Here is an 18,622-nt window from a genome sequence, read left to right on the forward strand (position 1 = left end):
TAAGGTTTATTACTTGGACGACCCAGTGCACTTGCTGGTTAGTTGTACGAAGTTGTGAAACAGAATTAAGAACATGAACGTGCGTATTGAGTTTTTAGCGCCGTTACCAAGGAAGGAATGATCACGATTTTGCACACCAAGTTTTTGGCACCGTTGCTAGGGATTGTTCGAGTTTGGACAACTGACGGTTCATCTTGTTGCTCAGATTAGGTAATTTTATTTTAATTTTAAGCTTTTTATTTCTTATTTTCGAAAAAAATACAAAAAAAAATAATTTCTTCTTTTTCGTTTTTCCCAATTAATTTTCAAAAAATCAAAAAAATTTTATAAAGTCATAAAATCAAAAATATTTTTTGTGTTTCTTGTTTGAGTCTAGAGTCAAGTTTTAAGTTTGGTGTCAATTGCATCTTTTTAATTTTCAAAAAAAATTTATTTTCGAAAATTTCATGCATTGCATTCTTCATGATCTTCAAGTTGTTCTTGGCCAGTCTTCTTGTTTGATCTTCATATTTTCTTGTTTTGTGTCTTTTCTTGTTTTTCATATGCATTTTCAACTTGTTAATATCTAAAGAATAAAAATTTTTAAGTTTGGTGTCTTGCATGTCTTCTTTTCTTGAAAATTTTTTAAAAATAAGTTCTTGGTGTTCATCTTGACATTCAAAGTGTTCTTGGCGTTCATCTTGACATTCATAGTGTTCTTGCATGCATCACATGTTTTGATCCAAAATTTTCATGCATTGAGTCTTTGGGTTGTTTTTCTCTTTCATCATTAAAAATTCAAAAATAAAAAAAAATATCTTTCCCTCATTTCACTCATAATTTTCAAAAATTTGATTTGATTTAGTCAAAAATTTTTAAAATTTAGTTATTTCTTATGAGTCAAATCAAATTTTCAATTTAAAAATCTTATCTTTTTCAAATCTTTTTCAAAAATCAAATCTTTTTCATTTTTCTTTCATAATTTTCGAAAATTCCAAAATGATTTTCAAAAATCTTTTTCTTATTTTGTTTCATAATTTCAAATTTTTACTAACAATTAATGTGATTGATTCAAAAAATTTTCAAGTTGTTACTTGCCTATTAAGAAATGTTTAATCTTTAAATTTCAAAATCATATCTTTTTAGTTTCTTGTTAGTCAAGTAATCAACTTTAATTTTCAAAATCAAATCTTTTTAAATTTCTTTTTCAAATTTTTTTCAAAATAAATTTCAATCAAATCTTTTTCAAAATCAATTTCAAAATCTTTTCTAACTTCTTATCTTTTCAAATTTGATTTTCAAATCTTTTTCAATCAATCTTATCTTTTTGTTTCAATCATATCTTTTTCAATTTCAATCATATCTTTTTCAAAACTACCCAACTAACTCTCTACCTTTAATTTTCGAAAATCCCTTCCCTCTTTTTCAAAATTTCGTTTTAATTAACTAATTGTTTTAATTTTAATTTAATTTAATTTCAATTTTAATTTTCGAATTTTAAATTTAAATTTAAAATTTTTTAATTTATTTTGTTAAATTTTCGAATTCTTCTCTTATCTCTAATCTTCTTCTATTTATTTATTCATCCATTAACACTTCTATCCTCACCCTTGTGTTTGGATTCTCATCTTTTCCTTCTTCTATACTTACTCTCTTCTACTCACATAAAGGAATCTCTATACTGTGACATAGAGGATTCCATATTTTCTTTTATGCTTTCTTCTTCTTTTTCATATGAGCAGGAACAAGGATAAGAACATTCTTGTTGAAGCTGATCTTGAACCTGAAAGGACTCTGAAGAGGAAGCTAAGGGAAGCTAAAGCACAACTCTCTGGGAAAAATCTGACAGAAATTTTCGAAAAAGAAGAAGATATGGCCAAAAATAATAACAATACAAGGAGGATGCTTGGTGACTTTACTGCACCTAATTCCAATTTACATAGAAGAAGCATCTCAATCCCTGCCATTGGAGCAAACAATTTTGAGCTTAAACCTCAATTAGTTTCTCTGATGCAACAGAACTGCAAGTTTCATGGACTTCCATCTGAAGATCCTTTTCAGTTCTTGACTGAATTCTTGCAGATCTGTGATACTGTTAAGACCAATGGGGTTGATCCCGAGGTCTACAGGCTTATGCTTTTCCCGTTTGCTGTAAGAGACAGAGCTAGAGTATGGTTGGACTCTCAACCTAAAGATAGCCTGAACTCTTGGGATAAGCTGGTCACGACTTTCTTAGCCAAGTTCTTTCCTCCTCAAAAGTTTAGTAAGCTTAGAGTGGATATTCAAACCTTCAGACAAAAAGAAGGTGAATCCCTCTATGAAGCTTGGGAGAGATATAAGCAACTGACCAAAAAGTGTCCTTCTGACATGCTTTTAGAATGGACCATTCTGGATATATTCTATGATGGTCTATCTGAACTATCAAAGATGTCATTGGACCATTCTGCAGGTGGATCCATTCACCTAAAGAAAATGCCTGCAGAAGCTCAAGAACTCATTGACATGGTTGCTAATAACCAGTTCATGTACACTTCTGAGAGAAATCCTATAAGTAATGGGACGCCTCAGAAGAAGGGAGTTCTTGAAATTGATACTCTAAATGCCATACTGGCTCAGAACAAAATATTGACTCAGCAAGTCAATATGATCTCTCAGAGTCTGAATGGATTGAAGGAATCATCCAACAATACTCAAGAGGCATCTTCTGAAGAAGAAGCTTATGATCATGAGAACCCTGCAATAGTAGAGGTGAATTACATGGGTGAACCCTATGGAAATACCTATAATCCCTCATGGAGAAATCACCCAAATCTCTCATGGAAGGATCAACAAAAGCCTCAACAAGGCTTTAATAATGGTGGAAGAAACAAGTTTAGTAATAGCAAGCTTTTTTCATCATCCACTTAGCAAAAGACAGAGAGTTCTGAGCAGACCCCATCTAGCTTGGCAAACATAGTCTCTGATCTATCTAAGGCCACTCTAAGTTTCATGAATGAAACAAGGTCCTCCATTAGAAATTTGGAAGCATAAGTGTGCCAGCTGAGTAAAAGGATCACTGAAACCCCTCCTAGTACTCTCCCAAGCAATACAGAAGAAAACCCAAAAGGAGAGTGCAAGGCCATTGAATTGATTATCATGGCCGAACCTACAAGGGAGGGAGAGGACGTGAACCCTAGTGAGGAAGACCTCCTGGGACGTCCAGAGATCAATAAGGAGTTTTCCTCTGAGGAACCAAAGGACTCTGAGGCTCATCTGGAAATCATAGAGATTTCATTAAACCTCCTTATGCCATTCATGAGCTCTGATGAATATTCTTCTTCTGAAGAGAATGAGGATGTTACTGAAGAACAAGTTGCCAAGTACCTTGGTGCAATCATGAAGCTAAATGCCAAATTATTTGGTAATGAGACTTGGGAAGATGAACCTCCCTTGCTCACCAATGAACTGAGTGATCTGGATCAACTGAGAGTGCCTCAGAAGAAACATGATCCTGGAAAGTTCTTAATACCTTGTACCATAGGCACCATGACCTTTGAGAAGGCTCTATGTGACCTTGGGTCAGGGATAAACCTCATGCCACTCTCTGTAATGGAGAAACTGGGAATCTTTGAGGTGCAAGCTGCCAGAATCTCATTAGAGATGGCAGACAACTCAAGAAAACAGGCTTATGGACTAGTAGAGGACATGTTAGTAAAGGTTGAATGCCTTTACATCCCTACTGATTTCATAATCCTAGACACTGGGAAGAATGAGGATGAATCCATCATCCTTGGAAGACCCTTCCTAGCCACAGTAAGAGCTGTGATTGATGTGGACAGAGGAGAATTAATCCTTCAACTGAATGAGGACAACCTTGTGTTTAAAACTCAAGGATCTCCTTCTGTAACCATGGAGAGGAAGCATGAAATGCTTCTCTCACTGCAGAGTCAACCAAAGCCCCCACAGTCAAACTCTAAGTTTGGTGTTGGGAGGCCACAACCAAACTCTAAGTTTCGTGTTGAACCCCCACAACCAAACTCTAAGTTTGGTGTTGGGAGGTCCCAACCTTGCTCTGATTATCTGTGAGGCTCCATGAGAGCTCACTGTCAAGCTATTGACATTAAAGAAGCGCTTGTTGGGAGGCAACCCAATGTTATTTAATCATTTTTATTTTATTTTCTCTTTGTTATTTCATGTTTTATTAGGTTGATGATCATGTGGAGTCACAAAAACTACTAAAAAATCAAAAACAAAATAAAAAACAGCATTGAAAACAGCACACCCTAGAAGAAGGGCTTACTGGCATTTAAACGCCAGTAAAGAGTATCTGGCTGGCGTTTAACGCCAGAACAGAGCATGAAACTGGCGTTAAATGCCAGAAACAAGCAGCAGTCTAGCGTTTAAACGCCAGGATTGCACCCAGAGGAAAGCTGGCGTTAAACGCCAGAAACAAGCTCCATTTGGGCGTTTAACGCCAGAAACAAGCATGGAGCTGGCGTTTAACGCCAGAAACAAGCATGGAAGTGGCGTTAAACGCCAGAATTGCACAATAAGGGCGTTTTACACGCCTAATTGAGGCAGGGATGTTAAGCCCTTGGCCCCACTTGATCTGTGGGCCCCACAGGATCCCCTCAGAATTTATGGACCCCACAGGATCCCCACCTAACCCTATTCTCTCCTCTTCACACCTTTTCATAACTCTCTTCTCTAAATGCCCTTCACCAATCACTTCAATCACTCTTTCCCATCACCCCCTCACGACTCACATCCATCTTCTCTTCCCCATAAATCCCACCTACCTTCAAATTCAAAATATTTTTCCTCCCAAACCCAACCCTAAATGGCCGAACCCTAAACCCCTCCCCACTTCTATATAAACCCCTCATTCCTTCTTCTATTTCACATAACACAACCCTATCTTCTTCCACTTGGCCGAAACCTACTTTCTCTCCCTCTCCTCCATTTCTCTTCTTCTTCTACTTCTTTCTTTCTTCTTTTGCTCGGGGACGAGCAAACATTTTAAGTTTGGTAAGGTCAAAACATTACTTTTTGTTTTTCCATAACCATTTATGGCACCTAAGACCAGAGAAACCTCTAGAAAGAGGAAAGGGAAGGCAATTGCTTCCACCTCTGAGTCATGGGAGATGGAGAGATTCATCTCTAAGGTCCATCAAGACCACTTCTATGAAGTTGTGACCAAGAAGAAAGTGATCCCTGCGTTTCCTTTCAAACTCAAAAAGAATGAGTATCTGGAGATCCGTCTTGAAATCCAAAGAAGAGGTTGGGAAGTTCTCACTAACCCCATTTAACAAGTCGGAATCCTAATGGTTCAAGAGTTCTATGCAAACACATGGATCACAAGGAACCATGATCAAAGTGTGAACCCAAATCCAAAGCATTGGCTCACTATGGTTCGGGGAAAATACTTAGATTTCAGTCCGGAAAATGTAAGGCTGGCGTTCAACTTGCCAATGATGGAAGAAAACGCACGCCCCTACACAAGAAAGGTCAACTTTGATCAAAGGTTGGACCAAGTCTTCATAGACATATGTGAGGAAGGAGCTCAATGGAAAATTGACTCAAGAGGCAAGCCGGTTCAACTAAGAAGGCATGACCTCAAACCAGTGGCTAGGGGATGGCTAGAGTTCATTCAATGCTCAATCATTCCTACTAGTAACCGGTCTGAAGTTACTATAGACTGGGCCATCATGATCCATAGTATCATGATTGGAGAGGAGGTGAAAGTTCATGAGATTATACCTCAAGAACTCTACAAGGTGGCTGACAAGTCCTCCACTTGGGCAAGGTTAGCCTTTCCTCACCTCATTTGCCACCTCTGCAATTCAGCTGGAATTGACATAGAGGGAGATATCCTCATTGAAGAGGACAAGCCCATCACTAAGAAAAGGATGGAGCAAACAAGAGATCATGTACCTCAACATAAGCATGAGGAAATTCCTCACCATGAAATCCCTGAGATGCCTCAGGGGATGCACTTTCCTCCACAGAATTATTGGGAACAAATCAACACTTCCCTAGGAGAATTAAGTTCCAATATGGGACAACTAAGGGTGGAGCATCAAGAGCACTCCATCATCCTCCATGAAATTAGAGAAGATTAAAGAGCTATGAGGGAGGAACAAAAAAGACAAGGAAGAGACATAGAGGAGCTCAAGAGTATCATTGGTTCTTCAAGAAGAGGAAGACGCCACCCTCACTAAGGTGGACTCATTTCTTAATCTCCTTGTCTATTTATTTTACTGTTTTTCGATTTTTGAGCTTTATGTTTATTTATATTTGTGTCTTATTACATGATCATTAGTGTCTAAGTGTCTATGCCTTAAAGTTATGAATATGAATCCATCACCTCTCTTGAATGAAAAATGTTTTAATTACAAAAGAACAAGAAGTACATAGTTTCGAATTCATCCTTGAAACTAGTTTAATTATTTTGATGTGGTGGCAATACTTTTTGTTTTCTGAATGTATACTTGAATAGTGCATATGTCTTTTGAAGTTGTTGTTTATGAATGTTAAATATGTTGGCTCTTGAAAGAATGATGAAAAGGAGAAATGTTATTTGATAATCTGAAAAATCATAAAAATGATTCTTGAAGCAAGAAAAAGCAGTGAATACAAAAGCTTGCAGAAAAAAATGGCGAAAAAAAAAGAGAAAGAAAAAAAAAAGCAAGCAGAAAAAGCCAAAAGCTCTTTAAACTAAAAGGCAAGAGCAAAAAGCCAATAGCCTTTAAAACCAAAAGGCAAGGGTAAATAAAAAGGATCCAAGACTTTGAGCATCAGTGGATAGGAGGGCCTAAAGGAATAAAATCCTAGCCTAAGCGGCTAAACCAAGCTGTCCCTGACCATGTGCTTGTGGCGTGAAGGTGTCAAGTGAAAACTTGAGACTGAGCGGTTAAAGTCAAGGTCCAAAGAAAAAAAAGAGTGTGCTTAAGAACCCTGGACACCTCTAATTGGGAACTTTAGCAAAGCTGAGTCACAATCTGAAAAGGTTCACCCAGTTATGTGTCTGTGGCATTTATGTATCCGGTGGTAATACTGGAAAACAAAGTGCTTAGGGCCACGGCCAAGACTCATAAAGTAGCTGTGTTCAAGAATCAACATACTGAACTAGGAGAATCAATAACACTATCTGAATTCTAAGTTCCTATAGACGCCAATCATTCTGAACTTCAATGGATAAAGTGAGATGCCAAAACTATTCAAGAGGCAAAAAGCTACAAGTCCCGCTCATCTAATTGGAGCTAAGTTTCATTGATATTTTGGAATTTATAGTATATTCTCTTCTTTTTATCCTATTTGATTTTCAGTTGCTTGGGGACAAGCAACAATTTAAGTTTGGTGTTGTGATGAGTGGATAATTTATACGCTTTTTGGCATTATTTTTATATAGTTTTCAGTATGATTTAATTAGTTTTTAGTATATTTTTATTAGTTTTTAATTAAAATTCAAATTTCTGGGCTTTACTATGAGTTTGTGTGTTTTTCTATGATTTCAGGTATTTTCTGGCTGAAATTGAGGGACTTGAGCAAAAATCAGATTCAGAGGTTGAAGAAGAACTGCAGATTCTGTTGGATTCTGACCTCCCTGCACTCAAAGTGGATTTTCTGGAGTTACAAAACTCCAAATAGCGCGCTCTTAATTGCGTTGGAAAGTAGACATCCAGGGATTTCCAGCAATATATAATAGTCTATACTTTGATTAAGGATAGACGACGTAAACTGGCGTTGAACGCCAGTTCCATGCTGCATTCTGGAGTCAAACGCCAGAAACAGGTTGCAAAGTGGAGTTAAATGCCAGAAACAGGTTACAAGCTGGCGTTCAACTCCAAGAAAGACCTCTACACGTGTAAAGCTCAATGCTCAGCCCAAGCACACACCAAGTGGGCCCCGAAAGTGGATTTCTGCATCATTTACTCCTATAAACCCTAGTAACTAGTCTAGTATAAATAGGACTTTTTACTATCTTTGGATCATCTTTGATTAGTTTTATGCTATCTTAGACTTTTGTGAGGGCTGGCCATTCGGCCGTGCTTGAACATTTATCACTTGTGTATTTTCAACGGTAGAGTTTCTACACACCATAGATTAAGGTGTAGAGCTCTGCTGTTCCTCAAAAATTAATGCAAAGTACTACTGTTTTTCTATTCAATTCAACTTGTTCCGCTTCTAAGATATTCATTCGCACTTCAATATGATGGATGTGATGATCGTGACAGTCATCATCATTCTCAACTTATGAACGCGTGCCTGACAACTACTTCCGTTCTACCTTAGATTGAATGGATATCTCTTGGATATCTAATACAGGGGACCGAGTCCGAGTTATTAGTGTCTTCGTGGTATAAGTTAGAACCCATGGACGGCCATTCTTGAGAATCCAGAAAGTCTAAACCTTGTCTGTGGTATTCCGAGTAGGATTCAGGGATTGAATGACTGTGACGAGCTTCAAACTCGCGAGTGCTGGGCGTAGTGACAGACGCAAAAGGATCAATGGATCCTATTCCAGTATGATCGAGAACCGACAGATGATTAGCCATGCAGTGACAGCGCATTGGACCATTTTCACTGAAAGGACATGTGGCCATTGACAATGGTGATGCCTAACATACAGCTTGCCATGGAAAGGAGTAGGAAGGGTTGGATGAAGACAGCAGGAAAGCAGAGGTTCAGAGGGACGAAAGCATCTCTATACGCTTATTTAAAATTCTCACCAATGAATTACATAAGTACCACTATTCTATTTTATATTTTATTTATCTTTTACTTATCAATTCATAAAATCAGTTGAATCCGCCTGACTGAGATTTACAAGGTGACCATAGCTTGCTTCAAGCCGACAATCTCCGTGGGATCGACCCTTACTCACATAAGGTTTATTACTTGGATGACCCAGTGCACTTGCTGGTTAGTTGTACGAAGTTGTGAAATAGAATTAAGAACATGAACGTGCGTATTGAGTTTTTAGCGTCGTTACCAAGGAAGGAATGATCACGATTTCGCACACCACCCACTCAGGTTCCTCTTAGGGAATTATAGGTAGCCCTACATAACCACCAAAACGGAAAGAAAGTTAAACAACTCCAAATCCCACGAAGACTAACATACACACATTTTCCATATAATAATCTCCCTATAAACGAAAATTGGAAGTAACCCTACATTAATTAATTTCAGACAAAACCTTAAATTGAGTTACACGACATAATTGAACGTCGCCAGCTACCTCCAGATGACCCACCTCCTTCGCACAAAGATCCCATCATCTTAGCCTTCGCCGAGTTCTCTGCATGGATGCTCGACATTATGGAATTGATAGCCAACAACACTTGGTCGTAGCTATTGAATCCGTGGAGCTCCAAAAAAGTGCAAGAGGCAACTTGCTCGTTGGCGTCTTCCCAGCTATAGTACACACCGGGTTTCTTCCCTTTTGTGACCACAAAGAAAAGGTATCTTTTCAGACTCTCATCCATGGTGGATGAGAAATGTCCAATTTCAAACGTCTCTACATTTTGTTTAAAATGGGTTAACAGGAACCACGACATATAGGTAAAGCACAATATAAAATAATAAAAAAAACCTCACAAAATAATACCAGAAACTAACAATTCTCCATAACTGAATTCATTTTCTTTCTAGATTAGATATTGAATTCTTTTTCTGTGGCGTTGAAAGTTTTTTTTGGCTCTACCGTTGATTTTTTTACGTGATCAACATGGATTTTTGGCCCACTAGAGACTGCCCACTATGAAGTCCAATTTTGATGATCCGTTCTAAGATAGAAACACGATTTTACAAAATTTTCCAAAAATATTCCATATTTTAAATGCTGCCCTAAGATTGGCTACAAACTCAAATATGGGATACATCCTCTAAATCTGATGCCAACACCTGATGCATTTGTCTTCCTACTACAAACCCCACGTGGCTCTTTATGAAGATGCCACCAACCCAAAAAGTGGCTGGCATTTGGACCGCCTAATATGGGTAGGCGTGTGCTAGCATTTACCTCCAAAAAGCGTGTGATGTGCAAATCGCCTGATTTGGCAAGGCGTAGCCAAGCATTCATCCAATCTTCATTATACTCATCGTCTTACATAAATACACTCTAATTCCACATCATACCTTGCGTCACTCCATCACTGAGATTCACCGTCTCCGAGAACCTCTCTCCTTTCAACACGTCGGCTCGAGGTCTTCGTTGGCAGAGTTGAGATTGCCATCTCTGGCCTTTTTCACGACCAAGACGTTGTTGCTCACAACCTCTTTTTACGCCACATTCCTTTCTGATCTGCAAATTTGATTCTCTTTCTTTTAATTTTTTCCCAAAAATCAGTGTAATATCTAAAAATCATCTAGATTTCAATTTGGTCCAATTTACTAGTTCTCAAATATTTTTACGGTCCATTGTCAATTCGAAAAAATTAGACAATTTTTTTCTTAAGAATTGAACCGAATTTAATATTGATTTCCAATTAGATTGATTCAACTAATCAATTCGGTTCGATTTTAAAACCTTGATTAAATAACTCTATAAACTATAGTTGTAAAAATTGGATTAGACCGATCGATTTGACAAAAAAATCGATAAATCAGATACTAATTCGGTCTGGATTAGTGTTCTAAACATTTAAGAAAATAAACTGGTCAAATAGTCAACATGCACGATCAACAGTCAACCCGATAGGAGTTGAACTTCGCTCTTCCAGTATGAACACGAAGCTGACAACTACTATGCCATAATGCCAATCTTTTTTTTTATTATTATCTTTCATGCTTTTTAAAGTATATATATTATTTTTATATAATATCCTAATTAACATACATATATATACAAAGAAATACTTAATTCAATATTTTTAAATTCAACATTTTTAAAATTCATTGTTTTTTAATTGTATACAATTATTAACATAAACATTAAATTTTATTAAACATCTATAAATTAAAAAATAAATAAAAATGCTTTTATTAATCATAAAATACTTTTGCTATTTATAATTATATGATCTATTAATATTAATTTTTTTAACATATACTTAAATAATATAATAAATATAAATTAATTAATGAATTATTAAAGTAAAAAATAATTAATTTAATATAAAAATAAAATAAAAATGACTTATTCTGAAAAGAAAAATAAGCTTATATATAATTATTTAATTATATAAAAATACTTAAATTTTGAAACTATTTTTTGAATATAGTTTATAAATTATTATTTTTATTGTGTCAAATTAAAATATTATTATAATAATATTGACTAATTTTATATTTATTTTTATATTAGTTATTTTTAAAATTTAAGATTTAATTATTTTTAAAATATTAATAAATGTATATATTTTAAATTTAAATTTTTAATTTTTTATTATTTAATTTTTTTATTTACATAAGATTAAATTAATTAATTTAATTAATAATTTACTAATTAAACCAATGAATTACTAAATTAATAATTTAACCGGTTCGATGATCCATTTACACTGTGCTTATTTAGATAGAAAATAGGGAGATTCAACACAGAAGGAAAGAAATAGGAGGAAAATGTGAAGTTTCAGCTATTTGGTTTTGAAAGAAAATATAAAAAAAAAAATATGCAACAATGCCAAAAAGTGAAACGGGTCCACCAAAAATTTTTCTCAACTTAGGTGAGAAAACAAAAGGAAAAAATGATTCTACTCCGTAATTCCAAACCCTACCCTTCTCCTTTCTTCCAAGACTCTTCTTCAACTTGCGATTCAGCTGTTCATGCTACTCAGTTCTAGCACTATCAACCACTGCAGCTGTTACCAACAGTTCATTCCTCCACCACTGCTTAACTAGTCTGGTCACAACGTCTTGCATCTACTAGTGAAATTAGGTAAGTTTTCTATATTGCTCTTATTTCACATTTCACTCTATATATTTATGGATCTGTATGTTTGTGATTCAATGTTGAAGTATATAGACAGAGATTATATTTTGGTTTGATTTATTAGTTTGTTAACTTTTATGTCTGTAAACTATTTGATAAAATACTCCAATGAAAAATACAAACATAATGATTCATAAGTTCATTAGAATTGGAAGAATTGACATGTGATAGACTATAGATAAGTATTGTATGTTGCTCTTATTTCACATTTCACTCTATATATTCATGGATCTATGTGTTTGTGATTCAATTTTGAAGTATATGGACAGAGATTACATTTTGGTTTGATTTATTAGTTTGTTAATTTTTATATCTGTAAACTGTTTGATAAAATGCTCCAATAAAAAAATGTAAAGATACTGATTCATAAGTTCATCAGAGTTGGGAGAATTGACATGTGTATAGACTATAGAGTAGTGCAACTATTTTTTGTATATAATAAATGTTTAAAAAAGATCACAATTTTTTCTTTATGTAAGCACGCAACTTCTATCATGGTTGGGTGCTTTCTTTTTCTATTTATTTTGTTTTTTTAATATGTAGTTTATGTTTAAGTTTTTTTGAAAGTTATAAAAAATAGCTATCTGTTAATTTGTTGAAATTTTTTTTACAATTAAATATATTCTTTGATTAGGATGTGATATATATAAATATTAGTTATTTAATTGCATTGCTTATGCTTAACATATGATGCTATATATATATATATATATATATATATATATATATCTGAATCCCGGTTGCACAAAAAAATTATTGAATTTCAATTCAAAGTCCAGAAGGAGTTTTAGAGGATTCAAAAAGGTCCGTTGAGCGCCTATATCTTATGTCATAATAGATTCGAACACTTGCCCCGGATTAACTTCCGGATCATAATTGTTCTAGCTAAAGGTAAGCAGGGGAGATCTTTGAACAGCATCCAATCCTTATCTTTTCACTTTCGAGATCGAAGAATCATAGCTATCAGTGCATTGGCAAAGCAGTTATATATATATATATATATATATATATATATATATATATATATATATATATTTTTTTTTTTGGTGCTGTAAATCTATGATATGTACATTTGAATCTACAAAGTACTTGTTAAATGGATAAAGATGATCATGAAAAAAAATTTTTGGTTATGGAAGACATCTTTAATTCTGATTTTCCACTAAACCGTTCCTTTAAGTTTGGGGTTGATAATCACGAAAATATGTTAACCCTTGAAAACTAAGAACATATATTAACAGTTTTGAAGGAGGATTGGAAAAGACGACAGAAATTATGCACAATAACACTGATATGTTACATCGTGCTCATGTTATATTTATTAAGATTGATGTTTACGCAAGTTGACAAATTCATTTTCTATAAAATGGTTGGGCAAGAACAAATTCGAGCTACTTTAATGCAATAGTTAAGTGAAACTCATAGGTATCGTGATATCCTACGCATGGGTCGTGATGCATTTCTTCAATTGTGTGAGAAATTAAGAGCAACATGTCAAGTGAGAGATACAAAACATGTTACAGTAGAGGAGCAAGTTGCTAGGTTCTTGTATATAATAGCTCATAATATAAAAATTAGAACCGTTTCTTTTTTCTACCACCGGTCTGGAGAAAACTGTTAGCCGTCACTTCCATACTGTATTATGGACAATTATTTTACTAGAAGAAGAATTTTTTCGACAACCATCTGCAACCATTATTTCTCCGGCGATCCTTCACAATCATAGATTTTATCCTTATTTTAAGGTATGGACATGTATAATTACAGGAATAAATATTTTGATTGATATAGCCAATTTCATGTTATTTTATTAAATAATAGACTATTATTTAGGATTATATTAGAACTATAGATGAAACACATTTTTGTGTCAAATTTCGAGGGAGAAAAGAGTGGCCGACACAAAATGTATTAGCTGCATGTGATTTTGATATGAAGTTCACCTATGTATTAACGGGTTGGGAAGGAACAGCATCTGACTCAAAAGTTCTTAAGAATGCATTATCAAGGGATGATAATCTTAAACTTCCACAAGGTGAGCATATACATAAAACATCATTATCTTATTAGTAGGTAAAGATTAGTAGTTTGTGTATTTATACTAAATTAAACATTTTAAATGATAGATTTTGTAGAAAAATTTTACTTTGGAGATGCTGGATTCATGCTAAAGCATGGATTAATTACCCCATATTGAGGTGTAAAATATCACTTAAAAGAGCATGCAAGACGTGACGCAAAAAATAAAAAAGAATTATTTAATCTTCATCATGCTTCATTGAAAAATGTTATCGAAATGTTATTTGGAGTTTTAAAGAAAAGATTTGCAATAATCACAAGTGGCACTGAACCACATTATGACTTTGGTGTGCAATTATTGAATCAACTTGTCACATATTGTACTTATGAAGTGTATTGAATCTTTATTTGTTGAATAACTGATAAGATGGTTTACAAATAATTTGATTTAAGATTATGGTATGTTGTTTCTATCTACTTGTTTTGTAGATTGACAGGTGTTAATGGCAAAGAAAGCATCATGCCAATATGAGGCCACTAGTCAGGATACCTTAAGATGGACTGACGAAATGGATACAACCTTCATTGATGCTTTGATTGAAGATTGTTGCAAAGGAAATAGAGTGGATGACACATTTATTACAATGGCATATGACAATATGCTTTCACTTTTAAGATCTATCTATAGTAACCATCTCCGTAAAGAGAATCTTAAGAATAGACTCAAGACTTTAAAGGATCATTTTGGAATTTGTTATGATAATTTTCATAGGCTTAGAAGATTTTCTTGGAATCCAATTACAAAGATGTTTGAGGCTGAAGTTGAAGTTTGAAAAGAATTGATTAAGGTAAACTTTATGCATTTATTCTCTTTTTTGGTTAAAAATTTCACTAGTAAATATTCAAGAATTATATCAATAATATATATTTACATATAAACATACTCATAGTAAATATTTTTCTATTTTATTTAGGCAAAACCAGAAGTGAAAAAGTGGATGCATACTTCAATCAAACACTACGATAAATTATTTGAGATATATGGTACATACAGAGCAACAAAAAAAAACATGCTGAAAGCGCCAAAGAAAAAGTCAAAAGATGGGAGAAGAATAAAGAAACAATTAATTTAAATGATGATGATATATAGTTTCTTAAATATGAAAGAAGAGTAGAATGATGAGCCAATTACTCCTCATGCTACTAGTTTTACAATGGGTCATAGTCTTGAAATTGGTTTATCTAACCAATCAATTGGCTCTCAAAAAACATCATCAAGAGGTACTAAACGCAAAACAACCATGAGTGATAAATTAGAATCAGAAATGGAAAGAATGAATCAAGGCATTCAAGCATTGACTGAGATAATGAAGAATGAGAATCGTTTTTACGAGAGATCAATTAATATTGCTGAAAAGCAAGTGTTAACAGCTAAAGAATAAGTGCAGGTAGCTAAGAAGCAAGTTCAAATTGCTAAACAACAAGTGCGAATAGTTGAAAGGGGTCTTGTGATTTTTTAATAAAGTAGGCCTCGAATTTACTCTAAAAATGATGTGTGGACTGAGTTAGATAATTTAGGTGTAATGCCATAATTGCGCATGAGGTGTTATCGCTTTTTATGCAGAGAAGATAGAGCTAAGAGAGAATTTTTTGGTATTCCACCTAATGTACGTCTTGCCACGTTATATGAATTGATGAAAAAAACAGGTGCACTCTAAGAACAATAGTCCTAGTAATGTGGCTAATATTTTGAGACTGGCACAAATATAACTTTAGGATCAAGGAAGGTACTAGTATCTTTATATTTTGTGGGTAACATATCTATGACTTAATTAAGGCTTATAATGATAATACCTCATGTCTTTGTATTTTGTGACTTTCATAACTATGACTATTATTAACTATGCTATTAGTAATGAGTTAGTGAAAAAAGTCTATGCTATTAGTAATGACTTGATCAAAGAGGTTCCAATGTTAACTTTGTTAGTTTTATGTATAAATTTTGTTTTTAGCTGATTTTAGCTTGTTATCATGTAACACTTCTTTGATGTGTATTTGTAAATATAATATAAAACATAATATATTAATCAGATGATATGACGTGATCGGTTAGCCTCTTTAAAATTATGTACATATAACTATTGATTTAGGTATCTCTTCTTAAAATTGTCTCCAGTTTATGTGTTGGGATGAATAATAGACAAAAATAAAATTTATATCTAAATAAATCATCCTGCTTTTATTATTATTATTATTATTATTATTATTATTATTTATAAAATTTATATTCCTAAATTGTTATATTATAAATATAATTAAATTTTGTTATTATTATTTAATGAAATTGTTAAATATTTATATAATTATACACATAATAACATTTCTATATAATATAAAAAATAAAATTGTCATTATATAACTTAACTCATTTTTTTCTCCATTTTTCCTTTCAAACCAACAATATAAATTAATCATTTTTCAATATCTTTTCATCTTATTTTTTTCCATCTAAACACACTAATAAAAATTAAATTTCATTTTAATTTCTTTCTTTTTTATTTTTTATCACTCAATTTCTCTCCTTCCTATTTCTTTTTACCCCAAACAAAGCCTTAGTTCTTGTTAACTATTAACTATGGTATAAAATATAAGTGGATACTATAATGAAGATGGCAAAAATATCTTTTTATAAAGATGCTTTGGTTAAAAGTGTGATTTATTTATTTAGCCATACTTTAAATAAAAATAACATTTTTATAAATATCAAAATCTAAGCATACAATCCATCACCCAAGAATAAAAAAAAAAATATATTCACATAAAGACAATTATAAAATCTTCATTTTAATATTCACCTAAAGTATAAACCCATTTACAATATGAAGCATTAAAAATTCAAAATTAAACTCTTTCTTTTATCCTTTTCTTGTATAAAGATTAAAGAAGAAAGATGAGTCATGAAAAAGACGTGGGAAGTGGGAATAGGGCAGGTACGACTCTTGGCGCTATACGGCACGGGATTCGGACATGTGGACGGTGTAGATCCCACACTTTTCTCCCCACTGAGCTTATAAAATGGAGTGTGGTTCCCTCCTGTAAAGTCGTTCTACTGAGTGTAGTCTTTCATCGTTGTTGTTTTCTGCGTCATCTTTGGTTTCTGTGAGCGTTTTCTCTCCTTCATTTGCGTCAGAAAGAAAAAGAGGAAAAAGCATGTCTTGCTGTGGCGGTAACTGCGGCTGTGGAAGCGACTGCAAGTGTGGCAGCGGCTGCGGAGGGTAACGATTCTGTTATCTCTTTTCATGAGTCTCTTTTGTTTGGTTTCTTTGAATTTTTTTTTTCACCAAAGTTTTTCATTTTACTAAATTTCATAGTTTGTCGGTGTTTTTATTTGCTTTCTGCGTACCCTTTTGGCTGAATTTTATGAAATATGATGCTTTTTTCCGTACTTTGCATAATTGCATGGTGCTGGATTTTCATGATGCTCTTTTTGCTTCTACAGTATATCACTTGTTTTATTAGTTTTTTTTTCCTTAGGAAACTTTCGTTTTGATTTTTATGTTGTTCTGGATACCCTGTTTTGAGTACTCATTTGAAAAAAAATTAAAATAAAACACCATACTACTATTTTTTCCCCTTCAAATTTTCTCCTAATGGTTTTTCCGAAACAGTTGAGCTATTAATATTTATTTTGCAGGAAAAGTTTGTCTTTATGATCACATGATCTCCCTATTTAGTTTTCTGTTAGGATTACCCCTCTGGTTAATTCCATTAGATAATCTTTTTTTTTTCTAATTTAATTTTTGGTGCGTTGTGTTTGTTACGTAGATGCAAGATGTACCCTGATTTGAGCTACACGGAGAGCATGTCCTCCACAGAGACCCTTGTTATGGGTGTTGCACCCATGAAGGCACAGTTCGAAGGTGCTGAAATGGGTGTTTCTGCTGAGAACGGTGGCTGCAAGTGTGGATCTAACTGCACATGCGACCCTTGCACCTGCAAGTGAGTCAAGTAGTGTGAAAAATTAAAGCAGAGATATACGAGTGCTTTGTGCACTATGGTGTTTTGTTAGAACAAAACCCTACCTTTCGTGTATGTTAGAATAAAGTGGCTATGGTTTTTGATTTTACCTCGGGCAAATCCAATTGTTGCTATATTGGATTTGTTTGATGGTATGTTAAGCTAAGGTTGCTTTAATTTGTTATCTATTACTATATGGTTTGGTTTGACTTGTGTTGTGTAAAGTTTGATCTAATCTTGATCATCGATCTCTGCTTATAAAAATGTTACTTTGGGCTAAAAGAAATCCTAGTTGACCTCTTCATCTTATCCCCTGGCCTTCTCTCCTTTCCTTTCCTTTCCTTTCCTTCTTCTCTTCCTTTAATTATTATTTTTTTTAAATAAGAGTTCACTTATAGAGTTATAGTATTTTTTTTTTATATTTTTAATAAAAATATTTTTAATTGGTAACCTTAAGTCTTTAATGCAAGATAGTAAAATTTTTTTAATAAATGAAAAATATTCTAATTGGAGGTTCTATGCTAGAAGATGAATGATATTTTTTTAATAGAAAAACGAGTAGTGAAATAAAGGGTTGCAATTTAATTGATTACATTATCGAATAAAAATTTTACTTTATTATGTTAAATTGAATAATAAATCTTACTTTTTTGGTATTAAAATTAAACTTCTAGCTTTATTATAAACTAA

The 18,622-nt window shown here is 33.5% G+C and overlaps 1 protein-coding gene and 1 non-coding gene across 2 annotated transcripts; one reads left to right on the plus strand and one right to left on the minus strand.

The window, feature by feature from the left end:
- Window positions 1-2,244: 2,244 nt before the first annotated feature.
- Window positions 2,245-2,352, minus strand: LOC148575011 (small nucleolar RNA R71). Its single transcript, XR_015905497.1, has one exon. It is a non-coding gene; the product is annotated as a small nucleolar RNA R71 (small nucleolar RNA).
- Window positions 2,353-17,020: 14,668 nt separating this feature from the next.
- On the plus strand, window positions 17,021-18,218 carry LOC107625568 (metallothionein-like protein 2). Its single transcript, XM_016328241.3, has 2 exons — window positions 17,021-17,190; window positions 17,741-18,218. The coding sequence occupies exons 1-2, from the start codon at window positions 17,126-17,128 to the stop codon at window positions 17,916-17,918; spliced, it is 243 nt and encodes an 80-aa protein (XP_016183727.1). The 5' UTR covers window positions 17,021-17,125; the 3' UTR covers window positions 17,919-18,218.
- Window positions 18,219-18,622: the final 404 nt, after the last annotated feature.

This window comes from Arachis ipaensis, chromosome B2 (assembly GCF_059453495.1).
Source record: "Arachis ipaensis isolate K30076 ecotype BB chromosome B2, ASM5945349v1, whole genome shotgun sequence".
Classification (NCBI taxonomy): domain Eukaryota; kingdom Viridiplantae; phylum Streptophyta; class Magnoliopsida; order Fabales; family Fabaceae; genus Arachis; species Arachis ipaensis.